Source organism: Pipra filicauda, unplaced genomic scaffold, assembly GCF_003945595.2.
Source record: "Pipra filicauda isolate LSUMZ 115617 unplaced genomic scaffold, ASM394559v2 scaffold69_size3009148_pilon, whole genome shotgun sequence".
Classification (NCBI taxonomy): Eukaryota; Metazoa; Chordata; class Aves; order Passeriformes; family Pipridae; genus Pipra; species Pipra filicauda.
This window is the reverse complement of record NW_024104864.1, coordinates 1,434,790-1,452,876: the sequence shown is the minus strand read 5'-3', so window position 1 is coordinate 1,452,876 and position 18,087 is coordinate 1,434,790. Positions and strand designations below refer to the sequence as shown.

At 46.0% G+C, this 18,087-nt stretch overlaps 1 protein-coding gene across 1 annotated transcript; it reads right to left on the bottom strand.

Moving 5' to 3' along the window:
* Positions 1-774: 774 nt before the first annotated feature.
* CTC1 (CST telomere replication complex component 1) lies at positions 775-16,204 on the bottom strand. Its single transcript, XM_027730346.2, has 24 exons — positions 16,176-16,204; positions 15,956-16,095; positions 13,587-13,833; positions 12,514-12,710; positions 10,774-10,918; positions 10,148-10,450; positions 9,848-9,976; positions 9,294-9,520; positions 7,704-7,875; positions 7,419-7,619; positions 7,058-7,184; positions 6,743-6,857; positions 5,941-6,400; positions 5,486-5,575; positions 5,057-5,200; positions 4,700-4,770; positions 4,481-4,590; positions 3,999-4,164; positions 3,666-3,752; positions 3,422-3,581; positions 2,876-2,940; positions 2,451-2,613; positions 2,197-2,323; positions 775-1,270 (listed from the first exon to the last, which is right to left on the bottom strand). The coding sequence occupies exons 1-24, from the start codon at positions 16,194-16,196 to the stop codon at positions 1,110-1,112; spliced, it is 3,828 nt and encodes a 1,275-aa protein (XP_027586147.2). The 5' UTR covers positions 16,197-16,204; the 3' UTR covers positions 775-1,109.
* Positions 16,205-18,087: the final 1,883 nt, after the last annotated feature.

Genomic DNA, 18,087 nt, shown 5'->3' with positions numbered 1-18,087 from the left:
TGCCTTGGTCTCAGAAGTGGACAGCAGGCCTTGAGAGGGAAGATACTTTACACATGCCCAATAAACCCACTGCCTGACGTTTTAATATGTAGCTCAAACTAAGGGGAAAGAGAGAAAGGCAGGGGGGAAACACCGAACAAACAAAACTCCAAACAGCAGCTGCTCAAACGTGCTGTCAAGTACTAGACATCAAGTTAAGGCAGGGAAGTAACAGTGTGTGGAATTTACTGGCCTGGAGAGCAAGATGAAGGATGTGGGTGCTATTTTGCCAAAAGCAAGTGCAGAACACTCAGTCATCAATGCAAGCAGATGGGAGAGGAATCTCTTGAGATGGTGATGTTCTATATGTTGTTTTGGTTAGTCTGTTGTGCCACCACGGATACTGGCACTGCCATGGCAACTCCTTCCTGATCAGGAACAGATGGGCAAGCCTGTGGTATGCTGTGAGTTTGTATCACAGCCCATTGCCTGCCTCTTCTTACCAGCCCCACGTAACGTTCAGGCTGCTATTTAAGCTGCTATGTCCAAATAATCTCGTGATTTACTATCGTAATTTGGTCTCCATAGAGTAACTTATTCACTTCCCTTCTCTTCTTGAAGGAAACGCTTTAAAAGTGTAATTTTAATAATTTCAATTAGGTTAAGAAGACCATACCTTGGGGCAACTGTATAGTTTTGTTACTTACAAAATGCCTGCCTCTGCCTCATAAACCAAGGATCTCTGTTCTGCCTCATTCCCCATCTAGTAAGTAAACCTTAATACTAAAATAGATAGAGTGTTTTTAAAATACTATTTTAATAGCTTTATTTAGTAGATACTACCACATAAAATACACACATTGTGTGCCCTAGGCCTGAGGCAATGGCTATCACCTAGGAAGCATTGAATATTTTTCTTCCAAAATGTAGCCCAGTAGCACTGGTGGATAATGGTCTAGAAGGACCATTCAGGAATTCCACAAGTCACGGCAGTTTCTTGATTGCACCCTTCACCCTGTGCTTACGGGCCTGTGCTCCCACTGGAAAGGAGTTAAAAAAAGCTCCCAATTCCAGCAGGTATTTCCATAATTCTTCTCCCAGTGGAAGAGATGTTAAACAGTGTCTCTCACTCAGCAGCAACTGGATGTCCTCCTAATCCTCTCACTGTTCAGATAGCATAAGGCATCTTGTTCCACTTCCTCCACATTCAGGCACAGCAGGCTCAGACGAGGTCCCACTTGTGACACAAACTCCACTTCACCACACCGAAAATTTCTCAGCTGTGCTGGAGCTGAAGGGGAAAGGTACAACCAGCGACAACTCAGTACAGGGCTGTGGCTCTGTTCTAGCACACCACTGTAGAAGTTGCTGGGGGAGGTAAGGCCTTGCAGCAGCTGCTTGGCATCTCCTAAACCTCAAAGGACAGCACGATTAATGAATCCAGGATGCAGGCAGATTAATGCATTTGGCCAGCATCCCTCTAACGGAGGAAACAGGCATTGGCAGCATGAAATGCTGTGAACTATGTGCTGCTCACATAGCTGATGCACTGAGCTTTGTATCTCCTATCAGTATCAGCAACCTGGCCTGACAGACAGGGCACACAACAGCCAAAAATAATGTCTCTCACAGCTCCTCTGGTGAGCTTAGCAAATGAACCCCTGCAGCACCTGGACTCATTCTGAAGCACTAGTATTGGTGCAAACAGCTATGAAGAATGTCCCCTTAACACAGCAACAGCACATTCGCGGCAGCATTAGCTCGGACCCCAGCACCCACGAATTCAAAACACTTCAGTGCTTTAAATACTGTGCCCATGGTGTGGATTTTCAGGCCTAGTCTTGACTCTACATGCTGTCCTGTCTAAAGTCAAACACTTGATTTGAGAGGTCTGCACAGTAACTGGCAACCAGATTCCCGACCCATCCAAGGACTGGTAACCTTGTTCTAAAACAGTTCTATATTTCTTTGTAAAGTAGAAAATTTCATATATATTGTTTTAGATAGTGACTTTTGTAATATTATTTTTGTATATTTATAAGCATGGATCTGCTAAGACACATCTTAGCTCTGCACTACAGAATTCACAATTCCATGGAAATCGTTCAGACCTTGCTTTGTGGGCAGCAAAGGCACCTCTCCTTCCCCAGCCCGGTGAGATGTCTCCACCCTTCCTTCCCATACTAAATATTAGAAAAGCCAGCAGTGCTTGCTTACCAGGCTGCAAGATCTTGGAGGGCTTCCTGTCTAGGCTGAAATCCAGCAGGATAGGACGACAGATGAGAGGACTCCTGCACAGACTCCTTAGGTAGCAAGCAACAATATCCTCAGGTTCCTCTAGACACTGAGGAAGGAAAGGGTGTGTTGCCAGAGAGTGTTCAGAGTGAGGCAGGGAGCCTCTGGAACACCCACAAGCAAAGGGAGATTCAGTTCAGCTGAGGCTGCAGTTGCTACTGGAATAACCCACTCACCCCTGTGCCAGTAGCTTCCCCATGCTGAATGGACACGCTGCCCCTGCTCTGCACACAGTTCTGCAGAGCTTCCCACTCAGGAAGGCTCAGGCCCAGCACTGCTGCCACATGTTCATTCCTGCACAGCACCACAGCTTCACCTGTTCCGTCCTCCACCAGCACCCTGTGGAGAGAGCAGGCAGGGTGAGATGCAGAGGGAGGTCAGGACAATGCCTGGCTCCCTCACAAGGGTTATACCCCAGACAACAGATCTCAGTAAAGCGAGAGGGAGGTTTGTTCACATCTCAGAAGACGTGACACCTCTAACTTCTATCTTTGCTATTCTGTCTATATTCCATCCTTGGTCTGATTTCCCCCCTTCTTTTTGTGGTCCAATTTGCTCCCTCCTTCCCACATTTCCCACACCCAATCTCTACAGTGCTTACCGTGCACTGGCTTGTCTCACTCCTGTGTGTGATGGACATGGTGGATTGTGTCGGGTGCACCTCCCCTGAAGGAAGAATAAAGCTACAGCTATGTATGGGTGGGTATTAGAGAGAGGGGGAAGGGACACTGCTTTTTTTAAATTCTTTCCTAATTAGGTATGCAAAGGATTAAAAAATTGCACTGCATTTCCAATGAGTGTCTTGGGAAAAGTTTATATGGGGAGAAAAATCACCTGCTGCAAGATGCTGAAGCCCAACAGCAGTGAACACAGGAAGAGCAGAGCACTAACAGAGTAGGATTCTCCTCTTTCATGTGCTCACTTCACCCCCAGTCCTACCTGTCAGCCTGCCTGGCATTAGATATGTACTTCTAATGCATTGTCACTTTGGTCCCCTTCTAATATGCAAGTCCTTCTTAGACACTGGGAAAAGAGGGCTTGGAATTGGGACAGGAACTCTTATTTCTTCAACATGGTAGCAAAGGATGTGTCAGAGTAGAAAATCTGCAAGACCTCTCACAAATTATCTCTGTGGAAGCTTGAATACCTCCTTGAAAATGCTGCTGCAAAGTGAGCAAACCCACTGCAGGTACACAGTCAGTACACAGGACAAGTGGCATAAAATCCGTGCCCGGGGTAGGTTTTGCAGGTGAGGTCGTAAGTTGGACAGAAACACTAGTGAGGGGGATGAGGCTTCTCCTGCAGGACTAGAAGAAATAGGAATTTGAGAAGCTTAGAACATAGAAACTTTTCTAAGGACACTGTAAGGTGAGAACAGACCCTGAAGTTACCTGGAAGGAAAGAGTAGGTGAGAAGCTGGCAGAGATATGATGCTCACACAGCTGCAGGCAATGTATGTGCAATAAACATTATGAAATCTGCAATATGAAAGAGTATATGTCAAAAAGAGCTTGTAGAAACTAAATGTTCAGTTTTCTTGGGATGACTGGGCTGATCTTCATTTGTAACATGGTAGGAAAATAATTTGTAGAAAGGGATTTGGAGGCATGAAGGTATGGACAAGGGATCAAAGTCCACAGGAGAGATGTTAAGAGATGTTAAGGTTAAGAGAGAGTTTAAAAGAGAGGTCAGAGCCTGGATCAGGGCTCTAAAGACAGGGGTACCTTGAGATTTTGCGTTCCAGGTTCTGGAAGAGGATCTTGGCTCCAGGTAGCAAACCCCAGAGATGCTGCAGATAGGTGGCAGAAATGTAAATGTCCATCACAACAGGGGAGCCTGGAGCAATCGAGACGCTGAGCTTCACACTGTGATCACTGGCTAGCAGGTTCCCTGAGGAGGCATGGAACCACCCATGAGCTCACTCATACACAGGCAGCACACACCATCACTGAGCTGGACCTGCTAGAAGTGTTTTTCCTCCCATCACAGTGTTCCGTCTCACAGGTTTTCCAGGTACAGCATTCCCATCCCCACACATGCAGTGTGCAATTTCCAAGCCCTCTGACATGCAATGGGAAGCAACATCCTGGCATACTTCCACTATTCTCAGATACAGCAGCACAGTTAGCCAAGTGCATTGCCTCTCTGAAACAGAAAGGAACAAAAAATCAATCTGTTGTAACTGGATAAGCTGTCACAACCTTACCTTTCTGCCTTGGAAGGTGAACAGTCACAGATGGTTTCTCATTCTTGGGAGAGGCACACAAGGTCCTCTCCACTATCTCACCAGAGAAAGAAACAAGGGAACCTGTAAAACTGAGAAGAGACCAGGATTTTTGTCCTGCCTGCACTGTTTGCAATAAAAATGAATACAGACCCATTCCCTAAGACACAGTCACTTGTAATTTGGGGGAGACCAACATACCTGCTGCTAAGCACTTCTGGAATGGAGAAAATTCTCTGGTCCATGCCTGTCAGCACCATCCTGGCTGCCAGCTAGAAGTGAGGGAGACATAGCCTCAGACAGATTGCAGTTTACAGGTATCCCCAGCCAGAGCAGTGAAGACAAGTCCTGCACACTTAGAGGTCAGTCAAGCAATTCATGCTTCCTCTCTAGATTAATTCTGAGGCAGAAAAATGTGAAGCCCGGCAGCAGCTTCTGATGGAGCTTCGAGCAGAATGGGACCATCAACAAGATACTCTGTACTGATAATTTTCTAGCTAGTTTTGGAGAGATCTGCAAGTCATCTGTGAAAGCCCAGAGCAATAAGGCACTGCATACCTGGCGCTCAGGCAGACGGGAGATCCAGGTCTCATGCTGTAAGTGCCAGGTATCTTGGACAGGCAGGCACAGGGGGCAAGATGGCCTGGTCAGGAGGGTTGCTGGCACAGGTGGAAAGCAGAGCTTGTCAAACACTTCCAAGTCCTGAGATAAGAGTGACAAGGCAAGACAAGAAGACTATTAAAGGAAGGAGCTTAAAGTTATTTAGGGAAAAAGGGGAAGAACAATGGTTTAAAGAACAAAAAAAAAAAATCCACTGAACTCAGAGCTCTGAGAATTTTAATCAAACACAGAACTGAAGCAGTTTCTTGGCAAGACAAACGGAAATTCCAAGCCTCGAAAACAGCTTAGTCACCCTCTGATTCCTCGACTCTTGCATGCAGTTCAGCAAGTCTCCTAGAGGAAACAGCAAGACGACGTCTCTCTTACCGAGCAGCAGGGCACAATGAAGCGATACAGTCCATCCTGGTGCAGAAATGGAAACCATCGTAGAGACTTTCCCATAAAGAGGAGTAGTGCCTGGTGAGGGAGGGAAGAGAGAGAGAAGGTGATGAGAAGTGTTAGGAAAAAGGCACAAAATGAAAAATACAGCAAGAGCAAGCCAGCCCAGGCAACGTCTTGATAGAGAAGTAAGATTAGCACAACTAAGGGTTATGAGAAAGTAGATGCATTTACAGGAAGGTGACAGAGAGGAGCTGGAACTTCCTTGGGGTGGCACAAGGAAGTTGCCTGCATAAACACACACCTCTACCAAACACGAAACCCACTTTCCCATTGATTAGTAATCTAGATACCTAATTATCCACAGACTCCCTGAGGAGCCACCCCCACACACACCTCCCCCCCCCCCGGACCTATCAAACCACACTGCAAAGCTGCCTCACTTCTTGCTGTGTCACGCCCTCTTCTCCATCACAACTGGTGTCCTCCAGCTCTGGTAGATTTCCAATTTCTCTAGGGTGGCTCCACAGCCGAGGTCTGCCCAGCCACAGCACTGTGGCCTGGAAACTGTGCTGCAGCTCCTGTCCTTCTCCATCTTCTCTGGGTAGTTGGTAATTGCGTAACATAAGCCCCTCTTTCTGGGTAACCAAGAACAGGTGAGATACACAGCTGGTTGTTCCAGTGCTACTCTGCCCCCCCTGACAGTTCTCATCTCTGTGAGTATCTGACTTGGGATCCTCCAATTTCAGCACTTTCGCCTCCGGAGCTTCCAGCTCAGGTGTTACATTGTCATCTTTCTTCTTCCTCAAAGAGGAGCTGTTTTCACTCCTAGGGCCTTTCTGAAGTTGTCCTTCAGCAGCATGGAGAACCTGAACATCCTCAAAGTAGAACTGCACATAGACACTGAAACAAAAAATGGTAGTAGTGAAACTCCCTGTCCCTGAGAGGTGCCTGTCCAAAACAAATGACTATCTGGGAAAAGCACTGCTCGAGAGTGCCCCACAGGTACTCATCACGAGCCACGGGAGAGAGGGAAGTAGAAGCCAGCTACTAGGCTGTGTGTATTCTGAACAAAATACAGATGGTGGGTTTGTTGCTGATAAAGAGCTCATTTTCTACAAATAGGAAAGGACAGTTGTTTTGGCAATGAAATGCTATGTTGATAAGAAGCTTTACCACGGACCCAAAACAGTTGTGGAACTGGAGAGTCATGATTTTACTTGCATACTGAATAAAGGGACTCACCTGGTTTTTTTCTCCCTCACATGTTCAAGATTTTCCAGGTGCTCCCAGGAGGGAAAATCAGTCTGAAGGAATCTCTCCACTACAATTTGGTAGTTTTCCACCTGCAAGAGTGATCCTGCAAACACATCAGAGAAAGGAGCTGAGCTAAATAAAAAGAGAACATAAAACCAGTAAACTCAGTATCCTCATTTTAAAGTCACGAGGTCAGGCAGTGACAGTTCAGCATCTCCGTACCAAGTCTCTTCTTCCTTGTTTTGGAGCTGAGTGGCAGAAGAGCAAAAGATCAGCACCCAAATATGGTTTAGTGGGACATACCTATGAGAGCTGTATTGGCAAAGGGGCTACCATCCTTCTGGGATATCACACAGCGAAGTGTGCTGCTCTTGTCCTGCAGCTGGAGCGAACTGCTCCTGGACGAGACCCTCAGCACACCCAGCAGTATCTGCAACAGAAAGGAAGCCACAATGAGCATCAAACAATTCCCATCTTTGAAAGCCATAAATTACAGTGTGTGGAGTAGCAGCTGAAATTCAGCCTGTTTTCAACACATCTCAGCCAGAAAAGCGGTGTCATTTCTGAACAGGAAAAATAGGCATGCACTAGACAGGGTGCTGGAAGGCATGGGGGGATCTGAGAACTCTCCAAGCACAGGCAGTAAAGGGGACAAGGCACTTACTAGTCGGGGCTGGAAACTTCCTGCTGAGAGTGTGCAGTAGGACCAGACCAGCCTGCGATTCAGGTCCTGGGTGCCCATATGCTGTGCTTCCAAGGGAGAGAGCAACTGTGATGGACTGAAGCCTTCCCAGCTCTTCTGCTGGGCCACATGGCAAACTGCAGACAGAGATGGGGCCTGGCATGGGGGGTCCAGAGTCAAATACTATGAAAAAAGAGAGAAAGAATGAATCAGCTGATTTTCTTCCCGTCAGACAAACAGCAAACAGCTCACAGAGCATTTACTCACTTTCTGCAGGGGACAATGGTGTACTTTTGCTAGAATTTCGTTATAAATATCTCTTGCTTTCTCTCTGTCTGGCACCATAGCTTGCAGAAGGGGGACAAGGAACTTTTCAGCAGCTCCTGGGTTTTGGTGAGTACAGCTAAGCAGTCGACGGCGCCCAAAGAAACAAGAAAACCTGAAGAGAAATTATGACTGTTAAAAACAGTAGCAGTTCTCACATTTTAGTGACTCTTGCATGTAAGTCAGGGATTCCTTCTGCTTGTTATGAGTGAATACTCTGTATAAGATAGGAACTAAAGAGAGCAAAAAAAGAACATCAAGTAATTGAAAAAAAAAAAAGAACATTTAAGGCCAATGCAGATTCCTTTTGGGCAAGCAGACAAGGAGGAATAGGAAAATATACAGAAATGCACAGACTAACAAAATCTCAAAACTAAAGTAGCCAAAAAACTAAACCATGTGAAAATAATCTCCCTCTAAGTCATGAAAATGGATCTCCATGCATTTTGGCTAAGCTTGGTATCATTACTCATGTTAGGTACACTTGGCTTTCTTTTACAGGATGCAAAAAAAATCACAAGGCAGAAACAACCACAGACTACTCTTGTTCCAATATTTTTCTCACGTGGTGTTCATTTCAGAAGTTTAGATTACTGCTTTTGAAGGCCTGGAAGTGATCACACTCCCAGTCAAAATATGACTTAACAACAGAAAGTGAACTCAAATGAAAAGAGATAGCAACTAACTCCCTGGAACAATTTTCAAGCAGTAGCAGGACTTGGCAATCACGTTTAAAGTGAAAAAGATAATAAAAAACCTGAAACTTATAGCTAGCACAATTCCCAGGGCAAAAATGAAGCTGTTTTATTGGAAAGCATAGTAAAAATTCCACAGTGCCAGTAAAGGACAGGAACGCTGAACATTCTGTGAACTGCTGAAATTGACTGAAATTAAATATATACATTTTGAAGTCTAAGACAGCAGTTACAGTGATCAACCATAGTGCAGCCATCAGGGAGAGCAGGAAGCCATCTGGAAGACCCAGAGATAAGCATGGGTGGGAAAATCTGCTAAGACAGAGGCTCTCAGGTAAATGATCACACTACCAGCAACACTCAGAATACCTCAAAGGTACATGCTGAGCAGCTGCTGCCGCTTCTGTGAGCGGCCAGGACACGAGCCTTTGTATTGGTTGTGATCTAGTTGTAGCAGCATTTTCCAGCTGCAGCCTCAGTGTCCTTCTTGATTTGCCAAGCAAACCACATTGGCAGGCAGACATCCCTACAGTGCTTCTGTATTTCAGGACAAAACTTCCCAGGCAGGACTCCAGCACAATGTCCTGGAGTGCTGCAGCTTCCCGAGAGCAGTGGGCTTGAAAACTGTACAGGATTTTCTCATAAGAACAAATGCAAAGTACAAGCAACTGGACATTGTGTGAAATCTAGATGAATAGCTTACTTAGGCTGATAATACAGAACCCATAGCTGCTAATGGTATCCAAGCATAAAAATTTTGTGAACACTGGGTCTAGAAGATACCCAGGTAGTCTACAAAGCACATTTACAAATGGCCTGACTTCAGAACTGTCCTCACCTCTCCTCAAAGGTCTCCAGGAGGCTCACCAGCCAGAGGTAGAGTGGCATACCAAGATTGTAGCGGAAGAGCAGCTGTAAGCAGAGATTTCCTGAAGAGGTCGGTGGCTGGTAGGGGGTGCTGAGCCTTGAAAACCTCTTCAGCACAACAGTGCTGCTCAGGCAAGCACCAAGGACAATGAAAGGGAAGGATACCAGAGGCTTCTGCAGGAGGTGGACATCGATGAGCTGAGATATACAGACGTACAACATAAGAGAGAGCTAGTCTGCCTCCACTCCCCCAAACCATCACCCCACCCTAAACTCTTGGTCACTCTAATGGATTGTCTATAATCAGGCCTGAGGCACCTGGCATGGTTTAGGAAGGAATCAGATAATAGTAATTTCAACTCTAATGACTGAGCCCAGATCGTAAGATCCCCAATTCTGTTCCAGATACTTGCTGACATAGTTCCAGTGTTGCTGGAGCCTTCTGTTGACCCACACACCCACAAGCCATCCCCAGGGCCTGAGTCTTTTCCACAAATGCTTTATGATTCGCAAGTCTCAACTTACTTCCACACATGCTCCTGGCCGGAGTCCACGTGCAGATTTCAACACTGGGAGGTAAGCAAGGCACAAGCAGACTTGGTTATCCAGTAAAAAGAGACCAGCTTGGACATTGAGTATTTTGGTGACAATTCCCTAAACAGCAAGCAAACAGAAAGTTACAGGAGTGTCGAGAGTTCCAAAATGTAAGAGACTCACAGGCCTGAGCAGTAAGGAAATAAACTCATGATGAAAATAAGTCCTTGCAGGCCATGAGCTGAAACCCTACAGGATGAGTGGGTGAAGGCTAACCCTACAAATCCTTACCACATAGGAGATGATCTTGGACTCTCTGGTTGATCTTGGCCCCTCCTCTTCAACTCCCAGCTCCAAGGAGCCACTGAGCTGCTCAGCAGTCTCAAGGGAAGAAGACTGAGTGGATTCTCCTTGCCAAGTACTGTTCAGTGGCTGCTCCCTCACGTGCTCCGCACAGTAGGGTAGAAGGCAGGAAGGAACACTCGTGACAAACGTCTTTTGTCCAGATTTCTTCAGGCTGGACATACTCAGGCCTGTTATTGTGTACCTGTGACCCAACTGGAGGACATGATGCCATGCCAGCTGGCTGGGTTCCTAGAGCAGAAAACACCAAAAGCGACATCAGCATCAACCACAATGAAAAAATTCTTCCCTCCAGAGGATTGCCCCACACTCTTAGCAAAAGGGTGGCATCTGCAAGACGTTTACAGACACTGCAACTGCATGAGGTAGGAGGACACAGAACTAGACTTCTTACATACAGAGACTATTATAGCTCCATGGAATATTAAAAAAAAAAAAAATCACTAGAAAAGGAAGAATAAATCAAAATGGGAAATCAAGGGCAAGCTTCAAAGAATTAATCAACTAGCACATACACAGACCATGAATTCGTGAGCAAAATTCCAAGGACTTACCTGCACCAGCACAGGGACACAAACAGCTGAGGTGAAGCACTTTAGAAACAGAAAGAAGAAAGTCTTGTGGCGAACACAAAGGAGAGGCCCGAGTCTGATCAATTCACCTGCTACAGTAAGATTTGATCTTCTCCTACATGGAATCCTAGAGGGCAATTGAGGAGGCAGATGAAATCAGAGATGAAAGAACAACTCAAAAGTATCTCAAAAGCAAAATAAACACATATGCAGGATGCATTTTTTAGAAATAAAGGATCCAACAAGGTAATATGAACAATCTCTCAGAGAGGTTTTCAAAACAATATTTGGCTACAGAATTTGTACTTTAACTTGTATATACTAAATCTCTTTGATGTTTTAAAAAACTTTAATATTTGAAGACAGAAGGGTTATGTTGAACAAATTCACATGTTCATGACAACAATCAGATTATAAAAAGCTTTACCACAAACCGGATGCTAATTGTAGGTCTAAAGGAGAAGGAAAAAAGAAGTCACAAGCAATTCTTCAGCAGAAAACAGAATTTGGATTTGTAGATCCATGGAACGTGACACTGTGGAAGCTCTAAGCCTATAAACCAAAGAGGCCTGAAAGCAATAATGGAGTCTTTCTGACAAACTTGGCACAGAGTGAAAGAGCAGCAAAACTAAAAGCAGATGAGAGGAGAGAGAGGTGATATTTCTTTAATCGTTTCTGTTTGTCATTTCAAACTTTCATTTCAAAAAAATGAAAAGAAAATTCAAACATATTGTTTGTAATTTTCATTTCAGCTCCTACTGGACTTGAGTATAACCATTCCACTTACTCTAAACAAACACATTCTTGATTCTAAAACGTATAAACAATTATCTAACTTTATGACTTTGGAAAAAAAACAAAACCAGGATGTCCACAGACAGCAATACCAGCAATTCATTGTTAACATTCTTAAAGAAGGAACATGGAAAATTGGTCAGATATCAGTCAGTAGCAGAGGAGCTTTATGTTAAAAGCCTGAGAACATATACTGAAATATGGAACTAGTTTTCTTGTTTAGAGAGGTCCCTTGAGCAAAATCAAATACGCTTAAAATAAGTTTCTCACAGGCAGATAAACCCAATTAAAACAAAAGATAACTAAAAAGAAGCAGCATGACTAGTGACACTTTATTGTATACTGTAACTAAATTACACCAAGAATTCTCTGCTCAGGAAGATAAAACATGATCTGCTTCAGTAAGATTTGTAATTCCATTGGCTACATTTTCACATACTGTAAACTAAAGAACAGCTACTCTCATCAGTTGACATTTCACTGGTATCTTTATCTTAGTAATATGATAAAAACTTGACCAGTGGCATATATTAATTTCATATTACAATCTAGGCTTACTTTCAATTATTCCTCTGGTTCACTGGAGGCTAAAAAAAAAGAAAAAAGTTGCGCTAAAAATTTTAGCCTAAAAGTTGAATTAACACTTCTTTCTCATATCCTCTCTGTAATATCAAAATACAACTGGAAATAATTTAGATTTGTCTTATTTTATCAAAATACAGAATAAAACCTTCCAATTAAGTCCTGGAAAACAGATGATTAATGAAAAGTGGCTTTATTGTTTAACTTTTACTTCCACCACTCACCATTACGCTTCCACCTGTGGCAGAAACAGAATTTGTCTCTTCCGAAGCCAAGTGCTTTTCATGGTACCTGTCAAACCAGACTAACGGTGCTATGATGGAATTGAGCATATTATGTGTTTACCTGGAGTTAAGCAGTGGCTCAGCTGATGTTGGGTAGGTGACTGGAATGCTGTGAAGTACTTTGTTGGGGGTATTTACTGGCACTGGATCCTCCAGGATTTCCAAGTACCCTGCTGCACTCTGGTCTGTCTGTGGTATATATGACCAGCTTGGGAAGACGACCAGTGACTCCAGCCACTCAAGTTCAAAATGCAGGAGCTAAACCAAAAGATGAGATAAAAGCTTGAGATAAGTTACAGTATGTTTTCTCAATGTTACTTACAATATTCATTACGAATCCACCCTTGCAGGTGCATCACAAACTCGTCTACTGCTGGGCTTCATTACTAAATGAGAGCAGTGTTTTCTGCCCACTCTCTCATCCTGCATGGAGAACTTCTGTCCTTCCAGATGCAAACCTAGAAGAGATTTGCTGAGCTCTGCAGCCAGCATTTCATGGGTTATAGTAACACCCTCCCAAAAGGTGATAATTAATTCACTGCAAGGCTTAGTTATTTTCAGACTACTTTTTCTAAAATTCTCACCTGCTCTCTTTTCCCCTGTGTTTTCAGTTAGAAGTTCATACCAATATAACTTTTTTCTAGTCTTTGCCTCCTTGGAAAGCACAACTTCAGCTCTCTGCCATCACTACTCCCTTATCTAGACTCCCTTGCAACGACCTTCAGAAGGCTTTTAAGTCAATTGTCATGCTAGCTATTATTTCCTGAAAGTTATCAATGCATCACTGAACACCCAGTACAACTCTCCAGAAAGTTATTTCTGCTCCACTAGTTGGAATTCAGCAAATAGAGGGGACGTCTCCCAGGCTGCCTTGTACTATGGCGAATTTAACAGAAGTGTACTGGCTGCCTTTTTTCTGGGCCAGCACGTCCAATATTTCTTCTCCTACCAATGAAAAATTTGACATGCTCAGCCCTCTCCCCAGGTTCTAAAGCTTGCTGTTTTCCTGCCTGCTACAGAGATGTGTTATTTCCCTCAATAAAGACTTCGGCAGAACCTTTGAAGCCCTGGGTGGTCTGTGACACTGCCCCAGAAGTGGGAATAAACACAGAACCCCTCAGACCAAGGACATACCTCACACGGAATTATCCCAGTATTGTCCTTCACATATAGGCAACCATCTACCAACTTTTCTTTGTTCTCTTGCCTTCCATCTGTTATATAGCCAACCAAGATCAGGTAAGTCCTTGGCAAAGCGGTCTGTGTGGGTAAAGCACCTTGGCCTTGATGAGCCCATTCTTTAAATTCATTAGTGCTCCAGGTCAGGTGGCTGCAGCAGGGTATACGCTGCTGATGCTGAAGGTCAGAAATGGAGATGAAACTGGAAAAAAAAAGAAAAAAAGAAAAAGAAAAGAAAAGTGAGAATATAGCAGGACGTAGGAAAAACTCTGTCTGCAAAGTTTAGAGATTACGGTGATCATCGCAGTGGACACTGCTTGGCTAGGTCAGAAGAGTCCTAGCACACCCAGAGTGTGGTCTGATGATATAACATGGCAAGAACCAACTCATTCACTGGCATTTATCAGTTATCTCTCTCAACTCAGTAAACATGTCTGTTCTACTTGAGCATCCTCTCTGAAAACAGACATCCTTTGCTACTACAGTTACGTGAGCAAGCATGGAGAAAATTTGAAAAGAAATAATAATGAGACTTAATAAACATGTTTTCAAGGACATGTGGAAGGTGGGAAGGAGAATAGTTACTAGTTCAGACATTTCTAGCTTGAATGGGACACTCCGTGAGAAACCCCCACAACTTGTCCACAGTTTACATATCAGTAACAAAGACAGGTAAATACAGACTAATTCCATCATTTGGTACTAAAATTGCTGAACTGTAGTAAAAATAATTTTGAACAACTTCTAGATGAAGATTGTGACAGTTTTGGAACAAATTCTCTCCTGTGAATAGTTCACACAATACAAAGCTGAGAGACAGCAAGCCAGTAATATTAGACTGGGTTTTCACTCATAAGAACAGAGCCAAGCTTAGCCCTGAATCTTTCCACCCACCCTTCTGGCTTTGGGGAAAGGGGGAAGGATGAGATGCAACATTAAATCAACCACATCTGAAGCCATCCACAGTTTAGCATCTATCATGCTTAGACTGACCATGGTACTGAACACAGGAGAGAACAAGGCAGTATCCTCAGTAGATTCTAAACCTTTTCAGTGTTTATTATGATCATGGCAGCATTCATCATTGGTGTTTACATCTTAGCTGTGCTAGAGAATTAAGGGAAGTCCTCTGTCCATGCTAGCATCAACACTGAAAGAGCAAACACAAACTGTTCTCCAGGTAGTGACTTTAGTACTTGTTTCCAGTGAGGTTCGCTGACAATTTCAGGTTGTGAAACTGGAGATTTATTCACAACACACACTTGCTCAGTAGCAGGACATAATCAAGTTCAGGGAGCATGAATTTGAAGAGTTTCACTTGACTAGTCAGGTGTCAAAAGTTCAAAGTTGGAAATGAATCAGCAATAAACAGAATTTAGATATTAAAAAAAAATTAATCAGAAAACATAGATTTATGCAGGTATCTGTGTATTTCACAGAAATCTGAACAGGAGATTAGTTGAAAATGTTCCATTCTCAGAGACAAATCAGTATCAGGAAAACTGATACCTATGATCCACAAGGAGAACACGGTGCTGCTCGTATTTTTGTCAAATGTGCCGAGTGCTTTTTGGGAGAAACCCAAACTACAGCAGTACGCTGGGTCCTGATTATCACATACAGAGAACTAAACAGACTCCCTTCTGGTGCTCCAGAGCTTGGTGGTTAGTTGTAGATGTAGCATGCTGATCACAATTCCAATTGACCTTTGCCCCCAAACTGGCTGTGCCAAAGGTTTTAGTAGACTTTCTCCCATCATAAGTTGGAGCAAGAAAAAAACAGATCCAGAAAAGCCAAACCTTCCAATATAGATATCTCTCAACAAGCTTTATGTTTTTCGTGATGGTGAGCATCCAAAAGCCTTTCCTACTAAAATATGGACCACGTTATTCTAGAGTGCACACTTGAACGCTGACTTCGGCTGGCCAACAGCTTCGGAGACTGTACGCAGAAACATCCTCCTGGGCAGGCTGCCAGGATCCAGCCGGGAAGGTGCCGTGTAAGCGCTGTGCAGAACAGCAGCTCGCCCGCGGCGAGATGCCCCACTTCGATGACACCCTCTGCCTACCGCAGACTGGCGGATACGGTGCTTACTCATACCGCAAGGGCGGCCGGGGGCGCACCGAAGCCAAAGAAAGGCGTGCGGTTACCTGTGTTCGACAACATCGCTCCCACACTCGCCATCCGGGGCGGGCACCGCGCACGGACGAGCCGCGCTGAGCTCCCGGGAGGGCCGCGCATGGGCGCCGGGCCAAAAGGGGACACCCCCGGCTCCGTTCCTTCATCCCATTTCGCCCCTTCCCCTCAACCCGCCCCGCCGTCACCTGTAGCCGAGCGGCAGCGCCCCGCCGCCAGCACTTCGCAGGCACCGCAGCACCGCCTCCAGCGCCGCTGGCTCCTGCCCTTCCGGCCCCGGGAGCGCCCGGCGAGCGAAGTCCTGAGCCTCCCGCAGCCAGCGCTGCTCCTGGGGGAGAGAAGCAGAGGAGCGGGGCCTCAGTGCCGAGCGGCGGGGAGGTTTCGCGGCCGCCCCCGTCCCTCACTCACCGCCGCGCCGGGCGCCGCCATGACAGGCCGCGCGCACCGCGCCGTTGCCGTGGCGACGCGGCGGCGGGAAACGCGCAGAGGCTGCCGGGAGAGCCAAGAGCTACCGCCCCCGCGCGGCGCTTCCTGCCCCTCCCGAGCGGGGTGCCGAGGAATGGGATCCCGAGGGGATACCGGCAGAGCTCTGCCCGGGGGTTGACCCCGGCTGGATGCTAGGCACCCACCAAAGCCGCCCTATTGCTCCCCTCTACAAACGGGCAGGGAAGAGAAAATAAACTGAAAGTTTCCCGTGTTGAGATACGGACAGGGAGAGATCAGTCACCGATTACCGTCACGGGCAAAACACACTGAACTTGGGGATATTAATTGAATTTGTTACCAACAAAATCAGAGCGGGATAATTGGAAGTAAAAGAAATCTTAAAAGCACCTTCCCCCCACCCATCCCTCCTTCCCTGGCTCGCTCTCCTCCCCTCCAGCGGCGCAGGGAGATGGGGAATGGGGACTACAGTCAGTTGTTGTTTCTGCCGATGCTCAGGGAGAGGAGTCCTTCCCCTGCTCCCGTGGGGTTCCTCCCGCAGGAGACAGTCCTTCACGGACCTCTCCGGCGTGAGTCCTTCCCACGGGCAACAGTTCTCCACGAACGGCTCCAACGTGAGTCACTTTTCCACGGGGTCAGTCCTTCAGGCACGGGCTGCTCTAGTGCGGGTTCCCCACAGGGTCACAGGTCCTACCAGGAAAACCTGCTGCAGCGTGGACTCCTCCTCTACGGGGCCGCAGGTCCCTGCCAGGAGCCTGCTCCAGCGCGAGCTTCCCACAAGCTCACAGCTGCTCCAATATGGGGCTCCTCCACGGGCTGCAGGTGGATCTCTGCGCTCCTGTGGTCCTCCATGGGCTGCAGGGACACAGCTGCTTCACCGCGGTCTTCAGCACGGGCTGCAGGGGAACCTCAGCTCTGGTGCCTGGAGCACCTCCTTCCCTCCTTCTGCACTGACCTTGGTGTTTGCAGAGCTGTTCCTCACATATTCTCATTCTGCTCTTCTCTGTCCACAGTTACATCTGCGCAATAACTTTTTTTTCCTTCTTAGAATATGTTATCCCAGTGGTACTACCACCATTTCTGATGGACTTGGCCTCAACCAACAGTGTGTCCGTCTTGGAGCTGGCTGGCATTGACTCTGCCTGGAACCTGGAAGGTTCTCACAGAAGGCACTCCTGTAGCCTCCCTGCTACCAAAACCTTGCTACCACGCAAACCCAATACATCTCTGCAGCCCAGGAGTAAAGTGGCCAAGCTGGAAGACAAGCTGTGTGGCAGAAGGGTGGGCTCAGTCCCTCTGGGCCTTGACACAAAGCCACAGGTCCTTGGGAAGTGCCAGAGGCCTGGCAGGCTGCAGGGTGGTGGCAGGGATGGAGGGAGGCAAGGACCTGCCAGTTCTGGCAAAAGCTAGGAAGTGGATGTGCACTCATGTGTTTGACATTAGTGTAAATGTCAATCGTGCAGCGGGCTGTCAGAGTACCCTCCCCTTCCTAAGCTGCGGGAGGAGTCAAATGGGAAGGTTTGTGGGGATTTCTGTGACATTTGTGTGGTTCTAGAGAAATGGGTTTGTTTTGGTGATTTTTATTTGAAGGCTGAGGGTCCATGAAGACTGAAGGGTGTGCCTCATCCACTCACATGACAGCATGTGCTAAACCTGAAACAGACTATTAAAAATATTTCCTTCTTTGCAGAATGTGTTCGTCGGTGTGCAAGAATTTTCCCTTTACGGTCTAATTTTGTATTGTCCTCATTCAAGGCAAGGAAACGAACAGGACAAAACTTGGTAAGTCTTTTGCACCTCTCCCCTGGAGATGGCTGCAACCTGATAAGTGGTTATTCTGCTATTTCCTTCCCTCCTGGGACTTGCAGCTAGAAAG